The following is a 20,669-nucleotide window of genomic DNA, read 5'->3' on the forward strand; positions in this document are numbered from 1 at the left end:
AAGGAAAGAAGGAAGGAAGGAAGGAAGGAAGGAAGATCATTTGCTGCTCTAACAAAGAATTCAGATTCAATTCCCAGCACCCATGCAGTGGCTCACAACCATACTCCATTTCTGGGGATCTAATGCTGTCTTCCAGGTATGCACTTGGTACACAGGCATACATGTAGGTAAAGCACTTATATACATAAAATAATAAAATAAATAATCTAAATGTTTTTAAGTTGGAAAGTTACTATTTAATACATTAGTCTATTTGGTAAAGGCCCTAATAGAATACGAGGAAGAATAAAAGGAACTGTAACTCATCTTCTCCAAAGAAATCAGGTTTGAGTTTTGTTATTTTCTTAAAATTAGCTTGGAGGGATATAATTGTTGTCCTTAGGACTTGTTGATGTTGTTAACCACTGGCTACGTTTGTGTTGTTGTGAGCACGTGCACATGTGTGCATATGTACACACACACACACACACACACACACACACACGATAGGTACGAGCATGCGCGTGCACACATACAGTGACAACTTATTTATTCAGTAGTAAAAGTCGGGTGTTTTATAAAAGTGTTTTTAAGGGAAAGTCAGATACAAGATTCTTGCTTATTTGAAGTCTTCCAGAGATGGAGCTGGGTGTGGTGGTAGACAGTGTCATCCTGGCAAGCTCTCAGAAGACTGCAGCAGAAAGGTGACGAGCTCAGTGCCCGCCTAGGGCTATTCAGTGAAGCAGTGGGGAGCAGGAGAGGGAGGAGCCGCTCCTTGTACACTTAGTAGGAGCCTAATGGAGGGTTTGCTCTGCCTAGGGCCTGACATTCTCTAGCTTTGGGAATCTAAGGAGCGTCTAACTTCTCAGCTCAAGGACCATAATATATTTTAACTAGATTTTTACAGGTCTAAAATGTTCACATTGAATTACAGAATACATCAGTCTCAGAGAACATCTATAGTTAGCTGTCTTGGGCAACTAACTCTAGTGTCATGTCATGGACATGCATTCACTGTAGCTGTGGCTTCAGGTTGGGCTTCCGAGCCTTCCTTTCCACATCAAGCTCTCATCTTTGTTCTGGGCATTTAATATTCCCTATTCTCTGCCCCCCCTTTTTTTTAGTAATCGACCTCTAGTTCCCTGTGACTAGACCAGAAAACACTGCGTCTTAAGTGGGAATCACGATGCGCTGTCATGGGCTCCACTGAAGGTTCCTGGCTGAAGGCCCGAAGGGGCTCTCTCACCTTTCCCTGTGCTTCTGCTCTGTCACTCCTTAGAGAGCAGTGTCTTTTGCAAGCCCATCTCCCAGAAATGTGCACTGTGAGCTGCAGATGGCCCGTTAGCTTTGGCCTGATCTGACTATAGTGTACCCCGGGAAGAGCTCTTCTAAACCGCAGGTTCCAGAGGACCACAGTTCAGTTCTCAGCACCTACATGGCAGCTCACAACTGTCTGGAGCATCAGTTCTGGGGATCTTCTGTCTCCATGAACACTAGATATGAACATGGTACACAGACATACATGCAGGCAAAACACTCAGACACATCAAAATAAAAAGAGAAAGGTTTAAGTGCGTAAGTACATGGGCTATTTTGATTCTCTAATTACTTATATTAAGGGTGAAGAGCTACAAATCCTGTGGGCTCATACTAGTGAGATGGTGCAGGAGAATTGTCTGTATTCTGTCAATCATGTTATAAATAAATGCTGATTGGCTAGGCAGGAAATATAGGTGGGAAAACCAGACAGGAAACAGAAATGATACTAGGAGAACAGAAGAAATCTGTGAAGGAGGAAGTTGATTCCTCCCACTCCTGCCCAGACCACCGAAGCAGCAGGATGTGATCTGCCCCACTGAAAAAGGTACTGAGCCACATGGCTAACATAGATCAGAAAAATGGGTTAATCAAGATGTGAGAGTTAGCCAATGAGAGGCTAGAGCTAATGGGCCAATCAGCTTATAATTTATGGAGACCTATGTGTGATTTTCTTTGGGGCTAAACAGTTGTGGGGTACCGGGCAGGACAGAAACCCAAACAAGCAGGCCTGGCCCTTCATGTTATAGTAAGAGGTTAATTGGTTCCTACCTGAACCTGCGTTTTCACCTTGGTTTATAGAAATTAGAATTCACTGAAATAAGAATAGCTGCTTTGAACTACTAACCAATGATACTTCAGTAGGCCTGAATTCATGCGTTAGTCCGAAAGTATCATGCTTACACGGACTGTTTTCTGTTGATGCAGGTTTAATAGAAAAATCAAGTGCCATTTACCCAAATTCATCAGAACCCTTTCTTCCTGGAATTTGCAAAGAATTGATTGGTTCGTCAATAGACTTTCTTGGACAGAATTATGATGAAGAAAAATCTATAGCAGATAGCCTGATGAGTAATCTTCTTAAACTTTATAACGGGCTGCTTGCCATTTCCAAAGCCCATGAAGAACAGGATGAAGAAAGTCAAAATAACTGTAAGCAGTTCCACTGATTCTACCAACTCCCCTGATGGTGATTCTTTGCCCGTTACTCTTGTGTGGGGATGATTATTTGGTGTATCTGGCCGACATCTCTCGACCCTGTTTAGATGCTTTAATGGTGACTATATGTGAGTTCTTTTATCTGGAGACATTCCTTGCAGTAATTCTTCTTCTTCTTTCCAAGTGTTCTCTTCTGACCGGGCAGCTCAGGCCCTCACCATCCAGATTGCTTGTGCCTTTGAGCAGCTTGTGGTTTTGTTGAAACACTGGCTGGATGATTCTCCACCTGGTACCAGCTCAGCAAGGCTTGAAGATGAATTGAGACAAGATATTAAAAAGCTGGGAGGCTATTTACAATTGTTTTTGCAGGTACGTTGATTTTTTTATTTTTGAATAATTTCATGTGTTCTAAAAGTATTTATTGAACTTTCTACGACCTATATCTTCCCTAAAATTATACCTGAGGATTTCTGGGTGTTTCCTGTTTTGGGGTCCTAAGACTGTGGTTTCATTTGGTTTACTTGGCAAAGATTTGGTGTCCTCTGTATCCTAAGTGGTTCGCAGATGTAAAACTACACTGGTTCCGTTCTGTGCTCTACTCACTATGCGCTACGGGAACCAGGCTGAAAATTTAAAACACACACAGACAGAGACAGACAGATAAGACAGACAGGACCACGGGGACATCCTTGAGACAAGAATGCCAAGAATGCCGACTTTACTGTGCTCAGGGGCAGCTTATATAGGGTTCTGGCCACGCTCCTGCTCTTGGGATCTTTGAGCTGCAGCCCCTCCAGCCTGCCAGAGCAGAGGAAAACAAGTTTTTTACAAGAAATTCAGGGTCTGGTGGTCCACAGTCCCCAACACGCAGATCCTGGTTCATTTCGTCCTCATGACAACCCCAATTGATGCCGCAGTCACCATTTTATAGATGAGGAAGTAGAGGCTTGGGAAATGACTGGCTCAACCAGTGTTGTGTAACTACTGGGTCATGGGGGTGGATTTGAATGCACGATGTCCATGTCTTCGTGGGTTATGCTCTGCTAGCCTCCAGTTAAGGTCACTGGGTAGAGAGACAGAGTCTTGCTCTGGCTATGGGCTGGCTTTCTGAATTAGTAATGAACCTGTTGATATCTTGGTGAGAAAAGTAATTTTGTTTCTAGCTTACTTTGTATCAAGTAACATTGGGTTTGGCCACTAGGAAGAAGCAAGATAAAATCTTGCTTTTTATCTGCTAGTAGGCATGGAGGTCCTTCTGCACACAGAGGCAGGATCCCAACTCCTTTCTATCTTCTCCTCTGCTGTGTCTGAAGTGCAGACCTCGTCATGCTCCATCACAATAGAGCGCCATCTGAGTTGTGTGTGTGTGTGTGTGTGTGTGCAGCAGGGGGGCCAGTGGGGACAAGGAAACACCTTCCTTTCAAGGAAATATCTGTGAGGCATCATATGGTGCTTATATATGTCTGGCCAGAACTTCACCTGTCCAACTTTATCTATAATCAAGAAGTGGATTTTTTTTATTTTTCTAGGCACCCATGAATCAAGTTAAAAATCAAGGGTGCATTACAGTAGAAGTAGGGAACTAATGTTGAACATCTTTACAAGAATGTCTCAAATAGATGAGAGGGAAGAGGAGAAAATACCAAGAGAGGCAAGTTTTACTTTTTAAAATAAATATTTAAACTTTCTAGATTATTTGGTCAAGTTTTATGCAGTGATACCCACGATATTTTTGTAGTGATCCACACTGACATCTTTTTACATTTGGGGAGTGTGAGGGTTCTACACATCAGGGTGCAGTGTGGAAGTCCAGAGCAGCCTGCAGAAGTCAGCTTTCTTTCTGTCGTGTGGGTTCCGGAGACCCAGGTCATAGAACTGATGGCAGCCTCCTTTACCCACAAGCCCACCCAATGTTCCACATTTTGTGGAGTTTTTACTGTGACAAGTGCTTCCTAGTGGGCTGAGTTAGGGAAATACTTACTATCCCTTGTGGTTTTCCCCCAGAGAACTTTCTTGGTCTCCCCAGCTTGGTTGGGTACCTCTCTTGTTTGTTTTCTGTTAACCCTGAGTAAAGCTACTCATTACGTCTTCCAGTATGCTATTCTGTTGATAAGCATGTGCACTTCAGTGATGGTAGGCTCTCTGTAGGTGTAGGACCCGGAGTGTCTTCACAGGGCCTAATGTGATAGCTAGATGGATGGATATGGTTGTTAAATGAATCCTATACTCACATCAAACGAAGGGTCACTTTGGATGTGTACAACAGGGAAGAGAAGAAGGTAACACAGAGGTGGACTAAAGACAGATGTGGGCAAACTTCAGGTGAAGAAGATCTGACAACATAGAACCATGAACAAGGAAGCCTGGAATGGTCAGAGACCAAGGCTTTCGGTCAGGAAGAAGGAATACAGCTTAGGAGGGTCTGTGGTAGAAACGAAAGAGAGGCAGTTTAAGGTGTGTGTGTGTGTGTGTGTGTGTGTGTGTTAGGTTCAACCCTAATGAAGGAATATAACTCATGTCTGTGATAGACATGAAAGAGAGGCAACTTTAGAGTAGTTGGGCGGGGAGTGAAATATACCCACAAACCAGAAACTCACTGTTGATATTTGAAATCCTGTTTTCATCTATGCTATATTAATTTGTGTCTTTAGGCAAACTGCTTAGCTTCTTGAGTCTCTCCATTTTCTTTTTTTTAATTTTTTCTTTTTTTTCCGTTTATTTATTTATTAAAGATTTCTGTCTCTTCCCCGCCACCTCCTCCCATTTCCCTCCCCCTCCCTCAATCAAGTCCCCCTGCCTCATCAGCTCAAAGAGCAATCAGGGTTCCCTGCCCCGTAGGAAGTCCAAGGACCACCCACCTCCCTCCAGGTCTAGAAAGGTGAGCATCCAAACTGCCTAGGCTCCCACAAAGCCAGTACGTGCAGTAGGATCAAAAACCCACTGCCATTGTTCTTGAGTTCTCAGTAGTCCTCATTGTCCAGAGTCTCTCCATTTTCTTACCTGGAAAATAAGAACAATAATGTCTACCTGGCAGGTTTATTGTGATTATCAAGATTAAATCATGGTACTCTTATTAGAGAGTACCTGAGAGGCAGATCTTTGTGAGTTAGAGGCCAACCTGGTCTATAGAGTGAGTTCAGGACAGCCAGGAATACACAGAAAAACCCTGTCTCAAAACACCAAAAGAGAAAGGAAGGAAAGAAGGAAGGAAGGAAGGAAGGAAGGGACAAAGAAAAGAAAAGTTGATGAGAGAGAGAGAGAGAGAGAGAGAGAGAGAGAATGAGAATATGAGAATAAATACCTGGTAGAGTTTCTGCTGTGAAATCTCTCTTCATTTTCTGGGAAGAAGGCTTTGAACTTGACTTGAGAGTTTCAACATATAGACTTATGGGACGTATTCTATACAAGGAATGAAGGCTTGAGACCCAGTGACTGGGAAGTTAAGTTTGGCTCCGGAAGACTCGGGTGAAGCTAGTGCTAGCCAGAACACTTTTGTGCTGAAGCATGGTTTGGCAGTCCTTACTTGGAATGGTGTAATGAGCATCTTCCATGGCAGTGCCACAGTGGGGAGGACCAGAAAGAACCATTCGAGAGGAGGCTCCTGTGCCTCCAAGACTTGTGTACTGAGTGCATATGGGAAGGCTGTTGTTTAAGAGCTGGGTGTTTTTTTCTTCCTCTTCCTCTCCTTTGCTGTCTCCCCTGAGAAAAGAGTCTGTCTGTTGGGGTGCTAACAGGACAGTTAAAGTTGAGAGGCCAAAGACACACACCATTTTGTTCCTCATTTTGCTGTTTCCTTTTCAGTCCTGACTTAGGTTTAACTTCACACTTATTTATGTCTCCCTTCACTGTGTTGTCTTTGAGGGAGGAAGAAGCTGGATCTTGCTCCTGTCACAGCTGCATAGCTTCAGGGCTGCCTGCTTTCCGTCTCTCACCAGCATTTCAGTGATCTTTATATTATGAGTTTTATTTTGATGTGTATGAGTATTTTGCCTGCTTGTGTACCACATATGGGCCCAATGCCCTCAGAAGTTCCAGGTGATTGTGAGTCACCTAATGTGGGTGCTCGGAATCGAACCGTGGTCCTCTGGAAGAGCAGCCAGTGCCCTTGATCTACTGAGCAGTCTCTCCCACTGTTTTGTTATCTTTAGTGCTGGGACTGGGAGCTTACGTCCAGCCCCTCATGCTTGCTAACTCACCCACTGTCCCTTTTTTCTCCATTTTATCACGTCTTAAAAATTTCATATGTGGGGTCTAGAGGGATGGCTCAGCGGTTTAAGATCACTGGCTGCTCTTCCAGAGGTCTTGAGTTCTATTCCCAGCAACCACATGGTGGCTCACAACCATCTATAGTGGGATCAGACGCTCTCTTCTGACATAAAGTTGTACATGCAGATAGAGCACTCAAATAAATAAATACATACGTACATAAATCTTTTTTGAAAATCTCATGTGATATACTGACTGATCAATTTTTATTTCATAGGGGTGCTGTTCGGATATTTCATCAATGGTACAAGAGGCTCGAAACAAAGTCATCCAGGAGATACTGCAGGCTGTTCAGTGTGTGGCTCAGCTGGCCATTCTGAAAGGGAGCAGGCTCTGTCTTCTGGAAAACAGCAGCAAGAGTCCCAGTGCCCGGGTAATGTATACTGTTAGCTCTGAAAGGCTTCTGTGGGAACATTAGAGACTTCTGTTAGCAGGATCACTGCACAAAATAAGTTCATATCTTTTTTCAATGACTTGTACTTTTAATAGTTTGGCAATGTCTTTAAATTCTTCAGTCAAGTTTGGATGAAATAAGATTGGGATATACTCTGTTGGTGGTTTGCATGCATGCACGGGTTTGAGCCCTGGCACTGTAAAAGGTGTGGTAGTACAGTCTGTAGTCCAGCCTTAGGAGGCAGATAGGAGGATCACAAGGGCAAGATCACTTGAGACCAGCCTTGGCTACATGAGTACCTTTCTCAAACAAACAAACAAATGGTTAAACTATGATTGGATGATTATATCTCTTTCCAGTCCTTTTGGAGCTGGGCATGATGGAGCATACCTTTAGTCCCAGCACTCAGGAGGCAGAGGCAGGTGGATCTTTGTGAGTTCAAGGCTATCCTGAACTACACAGTGCGTTCCAGGACACTGAGATCTTGTCACAGAAAACAAACAGAAAATCCTTTTGGGGCTAGGAATAGGGCCTCGTCTACCACTTAGGGGTTGAGGATCATAAGAACAGGGACAACTTGGGCTACATAGTGAGACCAACCTCAAAAACTAATGAAGGAAAGATGTTACTTTTGTTCTCTGGTTTTATGACTGCTATCAACTGTGGAACATCTCATCCAGTTTACACAAGGAAAAGAAACAGTAATTAAAGAATATTTTTATTTGCCCACTTTATGCTATGAACAATACTATATTACAATGTATTGTATCCTAGCAAATAAGGTCCTACCTAAAATGAGCATTTGTTTCATAGCACATGGAATACTAATTATTGTAGCACAAATTCTAGTTGGTCTTATGATGTGGGATTTTCCTCTGTATGTTGTGACTATGTTTTATTACCATTGGTTAATAAAAAGCTGCTTTGGGTGCTGAATAGAACAAGGTTTCCAAACAGAGATAGAGGGAGAAAAGTAGGCAGAGTCAAGGAGATACCATGTAGCCACTGAATGAAAAAGATGCCTGCCAGAACCACGAGCCTCATGCTAAAATATAAAATAATAAAAATGGGTTAAGATGTAACAGTTCATTAATAAAAAAGCCCAAGCTAATAGACCAAACAGTGTTTTAATTAATGTAGTTTCTGTATGATTATTTTGTGTCTGGACGGCTAGAAATGAACTAGCAACCTCCAACTACAGTCTTACTAATAAAACCCAGAGTCAGGTATGAGTGGGTGAAAGCTGAAGGATCAGAGAGGCAGAGCAGCCAGCACTAGAGAGACCTTCTATACCTCTGCCAGTGCTCAGACCAAAGGGACGGACGATCCTGTTCTCAGACTGCACTCAACTCCCGCCTCCCCCCACCTTATAGATCTCTCTCAACCCAGCCATAGCGCTCCTGTCTCTTCCTCCCTAGCGCTGGGATCACCTTTGTGTGAGCTCTGTTTTTCTCTTAGATAGATTCAATCTTCTTCTGTTGCCCAGGGTGGCCTTGAACTCACAGAGAATCTGCCTGTCTCTTGAGTCCTGGGATTAAAGGTGTGTGCCACCACTCCCTGGCCTCTAGTGGCTTAGCTCTGCCTCTGGTCTTCAGGCAAGCTTTATTTGTTAAAACACAAACAAAATACCACTACAAATTATAATTTTGTTAATTTTATTTCCCAATAGATTGTTCTCATACTAACTTTAGCTGAATTTAATAAACTGGGAATGAATTACATTTCATTACCTTATAATTTTGGAGAGTATGTAAAACCAGGCACATGAGATGGCGCAGTGGTGATGGTGTTTGCATCAAGCCTAGTTTCCTCAGTTCCAGCCCTTAGAGCCATGTGGTGGAGAGAACCAGCTCCTACGAGTTGTCCTATGACCCCCATGTGCTCTCTCTGTCTCTGTCTCTCTCTCTTTTTCTTTCTCTGTCTCTGTCTCTCCCTCACACACACATACACACACAAATGTAATAAAATTTTAACATATAAAACCTGAGCTTTGCCGGGCGGTGGTGGCGCACGCCTTTAATCCCAGCACTTGGGAGGCAGAGGCAGGCGGATCTCTGTGAGTTCGAGGCCAGCCTGGTCTACAAAAGGAGTTCCAGGACAGGCTCCAAAGCTACAGAGAAACCCTGTCTTGAAAAACCAAAAAAAAAAAAAAAAAAAAAAAAAAAAAAAAAAAAAAAAACCAAACAAACAAACAAAAAAACAACCCTGAGCTTTCCAGCTAAATGCCTAAAACTTTTCCTAACAGGAATTCACAAGTGCTCTCCAGGAAGGCATAGCCTTGGGGATGAAGACTCTCTTAGATTCTGGGCTGGAAAAAGCACAGGAACTCGAGCGAGACCTCTCCAGGCAGCGTGCACACGAGGAGGTAAGCTGTGTGGCATGCTTGATCTTAAAAATGGTTTGATTTCTGGATATATATTGTCCAAAATACTTAAAATGTGCAAATAATAGTATAATGTGAATTCTATTTTTGCATATTATGTATTTATGAATTTTAGTTGTGCTGAATATTTTGTAATGGCAAGGCAGAGACCGTGTCCCTATGAAGCTCCTGAGCCATGTGGAGGGTGGCAGTGACAGCTACTGTTGACTCTCTGCATGTCCTTCTCCACCTTCTTGTGGGTCTTTACTCTTCCACCTAAACAAAGAAGCCAGCACTACTGAGCCAGTCATCTGGAGCTAAGGATTTTTCCTAGACCATTCGCATCAGTGACTTCATACCAAGATATAGACCTAGTAGAGCTGTCGGTGGCGCCCTCGAGTGCTTCTGCCTCCTCCCAGAGCAGTGTCAGGAGTGGAGGCTGGAGAGATGCCCCAAGTGTTCTCGCAGAGGACCAAGGTTCAGTTCCCAGCGCCCACATGGTGCCTCACAATAGTTGGCAACTCCAGTTTCAGGGATGCCCTATTGCCCAAGGGTATCTGCCACATATGTGGTACATAGGTATACGTAAGGCAAAATATTCATAAACATAAAATAAAATGTTTTAAAATTAAAAAAATTAATACTAGTAATAATGGCTGGCAAATGCTAAATTGCTCGTCTTGTTTGTACATGTTGCATTCTCTGAATATGTCTGCCTTTCTCGCAGGCATAGTTTTGTTCATTTATTTTAAAAGATGGGCAAAGCCAAAGAAGTTTTTATTGTCACTAAATCAAGATCTGTGGGTCCCGTGCAATTTCGGTAGACATGATGCAGGTTCTGCTGTGGTACTTTGAGGAGGGATATGTTGGACTTTAGGTCGTAGTCAGCCACTGCTGGCAGCTGAGATTGGCTTTGCCTCAGGAGCAGCCCAGCCCCCTTCATCACTAATGCGCTCTACACTGGAGTTCTGTCAGTAACCCTTCTGCTGGCGGGAAGTGCAGAAGTGAGACACGAGGCGTGTTAAACTGTTAAACAGGCGTGGGTATTCGCTTTGACAGTGCTGGGGGAAATGAGGCTTCTTCATGCAGAGCTCTGTTCTCCTTCCTCTTGTTCTACAGTCTGATGTGTAGTTTGTTACATGGCAGGATTTTAATTCATATATTCTTTTTTTTCTCTCTTGCTCTGTGTCTGCATGTGTGTGCAGGCACATGTATGGATATGTGTGCAGGTACACGTGTGTGTGTGTGTGTGTGTGTGTGTGCAGGTACACATTTGTGGATTTGTGTGTAGGTCAGAGGGCAACCTCAGATGTTGTTTCTCAGGAACTGTCCACCTTGCTTTTGGAGGCAGAGTCTCTCACTGGCATCTAGAGCTGACCAGTTAAGCTAGACTGGCGGTCAGTAAGCCCTAGAGATCCTCTGCCTTCATCATGCCTGGTATCACCAGCCCATGCCACCCATGCCAAGTCATTATGTGGTTGCTGGGGATTGAACTCAGGTCCTCATGATTTCATGGCAAGCACAATGGAGCCATCTCCCCCGTTCCTGATTGTATTCTTCCAACTTAAAAGTCATAAGAGCCTGTGGCAGGGGCTGGAGCGGTGGCTCAGCAAGTGGCTCTTCCAAAGGACTGGGGTGTGAATCTCTGCACCCCACGTCAGGCAGCTCACATCTGCCTGTAACTCCAGCTCCAGGAAGTCTCACACCCTCTTCTGGCCTGTGGGCACTGAAATCATGTGTGTTCATACACACACACAAATACAATAATTGGGGCTGGAGAGATGGCTCAGTGGTCAAGAGTATTGCTTGCTCTTCCAAAGGTCCTGAGTTCAATTCCCAGCAACCACATGGTGGCTCACAACCATCTGTAATGAGATCTGGTGCCCTCTTCTGGCCTGCAGATATACACACAGACAGAACATTGCATACATAATACATAAATAAATTAATTAAAAAAAACAAATACAATAATTATCAGGATTGCATTATATTTTTTAAAAATGACCCATAGCAGAAAAATAGAATCCCCAAGAAGTAGAAAAATCATAAGAAGAGAAATAGACAGTAGGCTCATAGAGGGCATTGGAATTATGATTTCAAAACTGTGTTCATGAAGTCAAGAATTTAGGTGTGCCTTTTGGGAGAGTCTTACCATGTGGCTCCGGTTGGCCTGGAACTGGCTTTGTTGTCCAGGCTGGTTTGAACCATATAGTAATCCTCCTGCCTCTCACTCCTGAGTGCTGGGATTATAGGCCACCATGGCCTACTTCTCTTCTTACTGTAAAGGCAAGTTTGCACTGACCTAGACAAGAGCTTAGTGAAAGCCAATTAAACACAGCACAGAATCCCCTTGAGCAGTGAAGTGCAACTTTTTGATTTAGTCTAAGACTCGCACTGCTCTGAGAGCTAGGAGTTACCATCTGGGACCTGACTCTCGGTCTGTAAGATAGGAAATGCTATAGCTGAGAATCAGATACAAAACTGCAGTGTTCTCAGAGCAACTCATGTTTGCTTGATAGCTCAACCCTCACTTTCTTCTGAGGGAAATTTTAGGAATTTCATCCTTATAAATATTTAAATAAGGGCTGGCGAGATGGCTCAGAGGTTAAGAGCATTGTCTGCTCTTCCAAAGGTCCTGAGTTCAATTCCCAGCAACCACATGGTGGCTCACAACCATCTGTAATGGGGTCTGGTGCCCTCTTCTGGCCTGCAGGCATATACACAAACAGAATATTGTATACATAATAAATAAATATTTAAAAAATATTTAAATAAAATGCAAGTGTCATTTTGATAGCAGACATCAGAGTATATATTCCTTTTTATGTTTATATATTATTATTGTGTGTGTGCACATGGGGACCTGTGTATCATATCACATATGTGGAAGTCAGAAGACAACTGTGGGAAGTCAGTTCGCTCTTCCCACCTTTAGTACCCAGGTCGACTATAGATCCACAGGCTTGCATAGCAAGTGACTGCGCCTGCTGAGCCCAAATGTAGGCTTTGTTGATATGGAAATCAGTGTGTCATTTATTTCTAAGGAAATTCCATTAGTATGACATATGTACTCTCAACCCGGATAGAACTTCCATCTCTTCTGCATTCTAGACTAGAACTTTTCCATCTGGTCTCACACAGGTCTAAAAATGATAGTTTGGAGATGATTATTTGTATAACAAAGTATTTTAACATTTTCTATAGGTCGCCGAGCAGATGAAGGCTAATGCCGTAGAACTGGTCAAGTCTCTTGGGAACACCTTTGCTGAATGGAGACTAGTAAGAGGGGCTTCGGTCGTTTATGTTTCTCATCGCGGTAGGCTCGGCTGTAGATCTTGATTTCCTCTGCATCTTTAGCTGGAGACGGCTATGCTGTGCGTGCTAACTAAGCATACTTGTTTTCTAGTTTTCCTTCCGGCAGCCTTAATGCACTGGTGTTGGTAGTAGGTACATGACGGCACAGGAGTTTCCTAACGCATCAGCTGTTTGGTAGTTACTGCACAGGGCTGCCAGCGTTTGCTAGAGTGTGGTCGTCATAGGCTAAGAACCACATTAATAGTTAAAGTGCTCCCATGGTGTCTGATGGGGTTGAATTCAAGTAGGCTCATGTCACGATCTCACTCTATAGACAAAGGCAGATGGAGTGTAGAATCACTGTACTGAAAAGAGAGTAATGCCCATGGCCAAAGTGTTTAAGTAAAGCGAATATTTCAAGTAAATACTGTGGAATTGGATTCTTTGAAGTTAGATATCAGCCTTTTCTGGTGCAGGATCCCATGACACTGTTGCTTCATTGTGTCCCCACGCGCCAGGATGCTAGGGCTGAAATTTAAATTGAATTAAAATTAAATTCTTATTGCTTTTGAAAGTAGTCGTTGTTCATTTTGTATTTTGATCTTGCTTGTAGAAAAGTTTATGCACTAGGGAGGAAATTAAACATTTTCAGTGTAATTTGTTATTGATGTAGTTTCATTGGACATAGCATAATCTAATGATAAATTTCTGGGCAATTAAAATCATTTTACTAAATTTACTGCCGTAAATTTAAAATTGTATCTATATTTTAAATATTGGTTTTGTTTATGCAGAAAAACTTCAGAACTCAAGTACAAGAAGGTTCTAGGCAACAAGGTTCCAGGACGGTAACTCTCGCATCAGAGTTCTTGAAGTTAAAATGTTGCTTGGAGAAAACCGTTGAGATCATTACATCTGCACTGAGAGGTATGTACCCCAAGTGGAATCTGGACTGGGACTGCGCGATCCAGGGACCGCCACATGTCTCCCCCTCTCTCGCAGCCTGAGCTATGACTAAAGCTCCCTGCATACTGCCCCAGTGAGATTAGTTACCAGTGCAGGAGCTGGGCTGTTGAGCTCCGCAGAACACAAGTCCACACTTCCGCCTGCACAGTCAGGGAAGCCTGTCCAAGGGCACTTCAGCGGGACAACCCTCAGTGGTTTGGGCTGTCATGTAGGGTCCTTTTGCTAAGAGATCCCTAGAGTCATGTGATAGCCTGCTGGCACCTGGAATGGGTAACCCACTTTTCCCTTTCTCTCTTGCACAGGGTGCCCCAGTGACCTGCACTGTCTCAGAAACTGTACTGAAACACTCTGCACCCTGGCTCCCAAGCTCCACAGTGACGTCATTGGGCCCTCTGCCTCTGCTGGCAGCTGTGGGAGACTAGAATCTCTAGCTAAATCACTTCTCTTCTGTTTTGAACGTGGAGAAAGACCTGGTTTGTTGAAACCCGAGGAATCTCGTAATCAGCAAAACAAGGGAGAGCAGTGTGAGTCAGGCGGGGCTGACTGCAGCGCAGGCGTGCCAGCATGTGCTGGTGAACCCCACAGAGACACGTCCCCAGCAGTGTCTTCACGGGCCTGCATCCCCAATAGGATTCAGTGGGTGTGAAACCACTGCACAGGCACCTGGTGACTGTCCATGACCAAAAAGGACTTGGTGATGCTTTTCCTCACACAGGAGAACATGTGTGTAAATGTTTAGAGTTCGTGTCTACGCGGAGTCTCATATTGGGTGATATTATCTGTGATCATAACAACAGATGGAGTCCTGGTTTCAAATGCCTCAGTGTGGCTCAGAATTTCCTAAGCAGACGATTTTCAGACAAGAAGTTTACCATGTTGAAACATTGACAGCCAAATGAAATTAGGGTCTCAGAGCCACGTGAGTGACTGTGTGTCCAGTTCCTCATTGCCTTGAATTCTGAATGTTTACCTTGAACGCTGCTGTATTGTCTCTCTCTACCTGGTGCATCAGCCTGTTCGTAGATGGGTACTTTCTCATGCGTGGACATCTGAGCAGGTGGTAACTTTGGGCCTGTGCGTTCTCGCTCCCAAATGCAGCAGAAAGGATTAGGGTGGTGGTGAAATTCTCAGCACAAGTTTAGCTAAGGCAGCTTGCTCCAACTCTGCTGAGTGCTTACCTGTTTGCCGTCAGTAGTAAATGTGTAATTTGTTTCTTTTCAAACTGTAATACCTAAAGGTCACCCGGATCATAATTTACTTTGTTAGCTGTGTTCTGTAATGGGAACTATATTCATAAAATTTTGAGGTAGCGTCACTTGGGGAATCAGGCTGGCCCTTTTTTATAACACTTGTTTTGCTGAAGGGCAGCTAGTTTACGTGCTGTTTGATGGAAACGGAAGATCCTTATTATATTTCATAACTTTAAAAGACCCTTCATCTACAATCAAGTAATAAAGATAATATGCTTGTAAGCTTATTTATATTTATGCTGAATAATTTGTGATACTGTATTTAAGTGGATGCTGTTAGAATCATGTGCACTGAAAGTGTTATAAAGACAGTGCCTTTAATAAATCTTGGGAGTTTCAGAATCGCCTCCTCGTCCAAGATTTCTTTTATTGAATTATTTTACTTTACTCCTGATTCAAAAATGTCACAATAGCTCTGCCTGGCTAATACCTATTCTATTTTACAAATCAAATAAGTAGGAAACAGTCAACAAATGCTAAAATTCTCATGGTTACTGTGCCTCGTTTCTCACTTCACTTCTGAAGCCCAAGACTGGACCCAGGTGCTCTGTCACTGAGCTACAACCTCTAGCCTGTTCCTGTCTTCTCCTTCAACACTGTTCTGCCCTCTCGAGTTGGTTGAGGATGGAACAGCTTTACTTCCCTGTTGAACAAGTGCTTTGAAGTTGTGCAAGCTTTTTGCACATTTGGAAGCTGTCTTGCCGGCTGCTAAGGAATTACACGACCTTTAGGAGTTAGCTGCCTCGTCCCCGGTTCCTCATCTGCAGAAGGAAAGGCCCACTGCGTCATGGACTGTGTCTATGGTCACTATGTGGGAGGACGGAAGGATGCTCTTGGCCAGTAGTGGATGAGAAGCAAATGTTAGCTGCTCTTCCTTATCTGCTGCAAAACCTTGTTACATAGACAAGGTCATGGTGGGCGTGGTAGTGCATTCCTTTAGCCCAGCACTCTGAGATCGAGGCCAGCCTGATCTAGAGAGTGAATTCCAAGACAGACAGTGAGACCCGTCTCAAACAAACAAATAAGCAAGACTACACCTGGTACAGGCAGATGCTAGTGTACGAGAATCACGGTCCTTGAAGCATGGCATGTTTAAAAGTAGATCTTCCAACACTGGGTTCCACAAAAACTGATATAAAGACATGAATTCCATAGTGTCCACAATATCTTCACATACCTTTTGGTGTGTATACTAGGGTTGCCCAGTCTGCTCGGTGTTGTAATGTGATGGTTAGTTTAATTATCAAGAGGACACATCCAGAGTCACCTGGGAAGGGAGTCTCGCTAAGGCACTGTCTGGGTGGGGTTGTTCTGACTACGTTAGTTGAGGTGGCACTAGTCCCTGACCAAGGATTCTAAACCGTGTACGATGGAGAAAATGAACTGAGCACTAAGTTGTGTGTTAACTCATTGTCCCCTGCTCTTGACTGGGAATGAGCAGCTGCTTCCCATCCCTGCTGCCTGGCTGATCCACACTGATGGACCATAGCCTAATGGTCGCCCAATAAGCCGTCTCCTTTAAGTTGCTTTGGTCAGGGAATCTCATCACAGAAAAGAAACTAGGGACAGTTATCATTTTCCAAAATGACATCCTTGTGCGATTCCCTTTAGTACTGTTATTATAACAAGTATCACATGTCCACAAAGTAAAAGCATCCATGTGCCTGCTTTGATTCAAGCTCCAAGACATAAGGGAGTCATGAACGATCATGCCTCAGGCAGGGGTGTCTGAGTGCAGCTGCCTTCTTGCCTGTAAACATGGGGCGTGGTGGGTCCTCGTGGGACTCAGGTTGCGTCTCTTTGTCTTTTCAAGTGAAACTGAACCCACTTTGAACTAGTTCTTACCCAGCTGGTGCCCTGTGGGTCATATATCACCAGCATGCTTTCCTGAGAGGACCATTGCCACGATCCGTCATCCAGGTGAGTGGGGGCCTTTCTAACGTATTGCTCTTATACATCAGTGTGGTGGGCAGCAGCTCCAGTAATCTATTAGTGGAATATCCCACTGGGTGAGGCATATTGATAGCACAAAGCTGGTCGATCTGTGAATTGTGGGTATCTAGGCGTCTGGGTCGAGAGAGCGATGCAGATCTCAGACTGGATTGATGTGGCTGTGAATGGTATTTTATGATGGAAAGTTTACCTCTGATTTAGAAAGTAATTTAACGTTGGTGACAGCTTGGGCTCTGGCTAGGAAAGGTCAGTGGGGCCGACATCTGGGAGCTCTTGGAAGATGTATTCCAGGAATAAAGTACCGTTGTTGATACTTCTATTTCATTTTGTAATATGTCATTTGGGGGCACCAGAAAATTGGCCTGAGAGTTAAGTTTTGCACATCAAGCGAAACAGGCTCATTCTGCTGCCTGCCAGGTCAATAAATATGCAGGGGTGTGGCCTCTGGAGGCCCGTGGCCATCAACTTCTGCTGCATCCTCAGGCACTCATTCTTGACCCTAATGTTACTGAAACAAAGCAACGGTCAGTGCATGACTCACGGAAGGCCGGGGAGCAACGAGAAGCGGTGCCTGGGCAGAAGAACGGGTGCTTCCTATTCAGGGGGTACAGAAGACACAAAGATTGACCCCATGAATGTCCAGTGGGGACCCAAAGGGGATCACATGGTGACTTTTTTAATATGTATGGATGATTCACTTGCATGTGTGTCTGTGGAGACCAGAAGAGGGCATCGGACCCTAGAGCTGGACTCTCATGTGGGCGCTAAGAATCAAACCCGGGTCCTCTGGAAGAGCAGCTAGTGTTTTTAACCGCTGAGCCATCTCTCCAGCCTTCTGATCTTTTTTTCCCCTCCAAGAAAGAAGAATGAAGCATGGTGAGATTACTTGGCAGCATCTGACCAGCAGAGGAAGGATGTCCTGGTGACCCTCAAGTGGCCCACAGCGTCATTACATATCAAGTCCCCTACTGCAGTTCCAGGTACAGGTAGCCCACCTCTCTCCGGCAGGGTTGGTATTTGCCTTGACTCTTGTACAGTATACTGCTAACACTGTCACATTTTACTATTAGTTACTGCTATTAATCTCTTAATGTGCCTACGTTATAAGTTACTTTAGCACAGGTATGTGTGCTAATGAAAATACATTTATTATATATGTAATGTATGTATATGTGCAGGGTTTGATATTATCCATGATTTCGGGCTTCCAGGAGGGATCTTGGGAAAAAGCCTCCATGGACTACAGTATAAAACAATGACAGCAATGTCTCATTAAACATCACTTATTCATTTGTATCACTAGTAAGTGACAGCCTAGGTTAACCCGGTTAATCCTTATGACAGTCATGTCAGTTAGGTGCTGCCTTAGTGAGAAGAGACACCATGACCAAGGCAGTCTTACAAAAGAAAGCATTTAATTGGGGTTCACTTACAGTTAGAGAGTTAGTCTACTGTTGTCATGGCAGCAAGCAGACAGGCGTGGATCGGGAGCAGTGGTTGAAAGCTCTACATCCTGATCTGCAGGCCGAGAGGGAGAGACACTGGCCTTTGAAACATCAAAGCCCACCCCTAGTGGCACACATCCTCCAACAAGGCCACACCTCATCTCCCTCAAACAGCTCCACTCCTTGGAGACTAAGCCATTCAATCGTATGAGCCTATGGGGCATTCCCATTCAAAACTTGCAGGTGCTGTTACTGTCTCTGCCTTAAAATTGAGAAAAATGGGGGGGGGGGGCTGGAGAGATGGCTCAGAAGTTAAGAGCATTGTCTGCTCTTCCAAAGGTCCTGAGTTCAATTCCCAGCAACCACATGGTGGCTCACAACCATCTGTAATGGGGTCTGATGCCCTCTTCTGGCCTGTAGGCATACACGCAGACAGAATATTGTATACATAATAAATAAATATTTTTTTAAAATTGAGAATAATGATTCATTAAGGGGTCAAGTGACCTGGTGCCTTTTTAAGACTTCCAACACCTGAATCCTGACTGACGCAGAGATTCTGAGCTTATTAGTCTAACTGGTCCCCATCACCCACATGACAGCTCACAGTTATCTCTAGCTCCAGTTCCAGGGGATCTGACCACCTCTTCTGTCTTCCAGAGGCACTGCATACATGTGGTGCACATACATGCGTTGCAGGTAAAATACTTGTGTCCATGAAGCTCAGAAAAGAAAGGAAGTATACTCAAAGCCATTCTTGGCTATATTGTGAATATAGTAAGTTGAAGGCCATTGTAGGCTACATGACACTTCATCTCAATAAAGAAGAGGGAGGAGCTGGAGAGATGGCTCAGTGGTTAAGAGCAGTGGCTGCTCTTCCAGAGGACCCAGGTTCAATTCCCAGCACCCACATGGCAGCTCACAAGTGTCTGTAACTCCAGTTCCTGGGGGTCTGACACCTTCACACCAATGCACATATAATAAAGTTAAATAAATTATTTTAGAAAAAAGAAGAGATCTGCTATTTTCTGGGACCTGAGATCACAGAGACCTGCCTGCCTTTGCCTCCTATATGTTGGAATTAAAGACGTGTGTCACTGACCTGGCTGATTGCCTTCAGTTTTGAGCCCAGTCAGATTCCACTGCATATGGAAAACAATTTCTTTATCTTCCGACTCATTGTGGTGACTCGACTAGTGCACATACTAATTCATTTCTTACAAATGTGCACTCTGTGGTGGGATTGCTGGACCCTGTGATCCCCTTCCTGCCAGTCCTGCCTAGAGTCTTCCCTGAGCAGCAGAAGCAGGGTTTGTCAAAACTTAGCCAGGTCGTCTTGTTTCTTCACTTCTTTCCAATGGTTCTTTTTGTTTGCCAGTTTTATTATTTGTTTGTTTGTTTATATTTTTGAGACACGATCTCTCTGCATAGCCCAGGCTGACCTCAAACACATGACCCCCCCGTCTCAGCCTCCCAAGTGTTGGGCTACAGGTGTTGTCTGCAAGGTTCTATAAGCAGAGTCAAAGCCAGTCATTGTAGATGTGTCTGAGACCCTACATGCCCTGCCCGCCCCCTTCCTCTCCTGCTCGTGTGACTTGACAGCCACAGGATTCCCCCTGCCTTAGGGTCCCTCTGTCTTCCATGTACTTTCCAGGAGCTGTGTGCTTGGCTTCTTCATTTCCTATAGTTCTGCTCTTATATTTTACTATGTCAGCCAAGGCTTCCTTGCCCACTGTAATAGACTAAGTGCTGTGTGTCCCATGTCAGCCAAGGCTTCCTTGCCCACTGTAATAGACTAAGTGCTATGTGTCCCGCTGGTCTGGTTCATAAGCGGAAACCTTAGGCCTGTGTGACGGTATTAAGGAGAAACTCTCTGCAGACAATTAGATCGTGAGATGAGGAAAGGGTAGCCCTTGGAAGTGAGCCTAGGCTTCTTGTTAAAGTGCTGAGAGTGGGCTCTCTCCCTGCTGGGTGCTGTTGTAGCTGCTCTGTGAAGCTGAGCATCTCTTACCTGGCACCAAGCAGCAGCACCTCGATCCTGGATGTCAGTCTCCTGAACTCTATGAAACAGACATGGGCCGGGCTGGAGAGATGGCTCAGCCGTTAAAGGCTAGGCTCACAACCAAAAATATGAAATAGACATGGGCCGTGTGGCTCAGGTGATGGTATTTTGCTAATGCAGCCTGGACTGCCTGGCACACCACTTCAACTTTCTGTCCTCTCACTATTTTTCCTGGTGCTGGGGATCAAACCCAGGGTCAGCACTCTACCACTGAGCTGATGCC

At 44.3% G+C, this 20,669-nt stretch overlaps 1 protein-coding gene across 1 annotated transcript in view; it reads left to right on the forward strand.

The window, feature by feature from the left end:
• Kif14 (kinesin family member 14) overlaps nucleotides 1-15,324 on the forward strand; it is a 72,221-nt gene extending 56,897 nt beyond the window's left edge. Inside the window, exons 24-30 of the mRNA XM_041648535.1 lie at nucleotides 2,224-2,448; nucleotides 2,639-2,823; nucleotides 6,938-7,093; nucleotides 9,360-9,479; nucleotides 12,681-12,755; nucleotides 13,565-13,697; nucleotides 14,039-15,324. Of these exons, the coding sequence (XP_041504469.1) occupies nucleotides 2,224-2,448; nucleotides 2,639-2,823; nucleotides 6,938-7,093; nucleotides 9,360-9,479; nucleotides 12,681-12,755; nucleotides 13,565-13,697; nucleotides 14,039-14,382 (1,238 nt within the window). The 3' untranslated portion in view covers nucleotides 14,383-15,324. The remainder of the gene's footprint in view (nucleotides 1-2,223; nucleotides 2,449-2,638; nucleotides 2,824-6,937; nucleotides 7,094-9,359; nucleotides 9,480-12,680; nucleotides 12,756-13,564; nucleotides 13,698-14,038) is intronic.
• Nucleotides 15,325-20,669: the final 5,345 nt, after the last annotated feature.

This window comes from Microtus oregoni, unplaced genomic scaffold (assembly GCF_018167655.1).
Source record: "Microtus oregoni isolate MIOR12 unplaced genomic scaffold, Mior012 000003F_ref0000135, whole genome shotgun sequence".
Taxonomy (NCBI): domain Eukaryota; kingdom Metazoa; phylum Chordata; class Mammalia; order Rodentia; family Cricetidae; genus Microtus; species Microtus oregoni.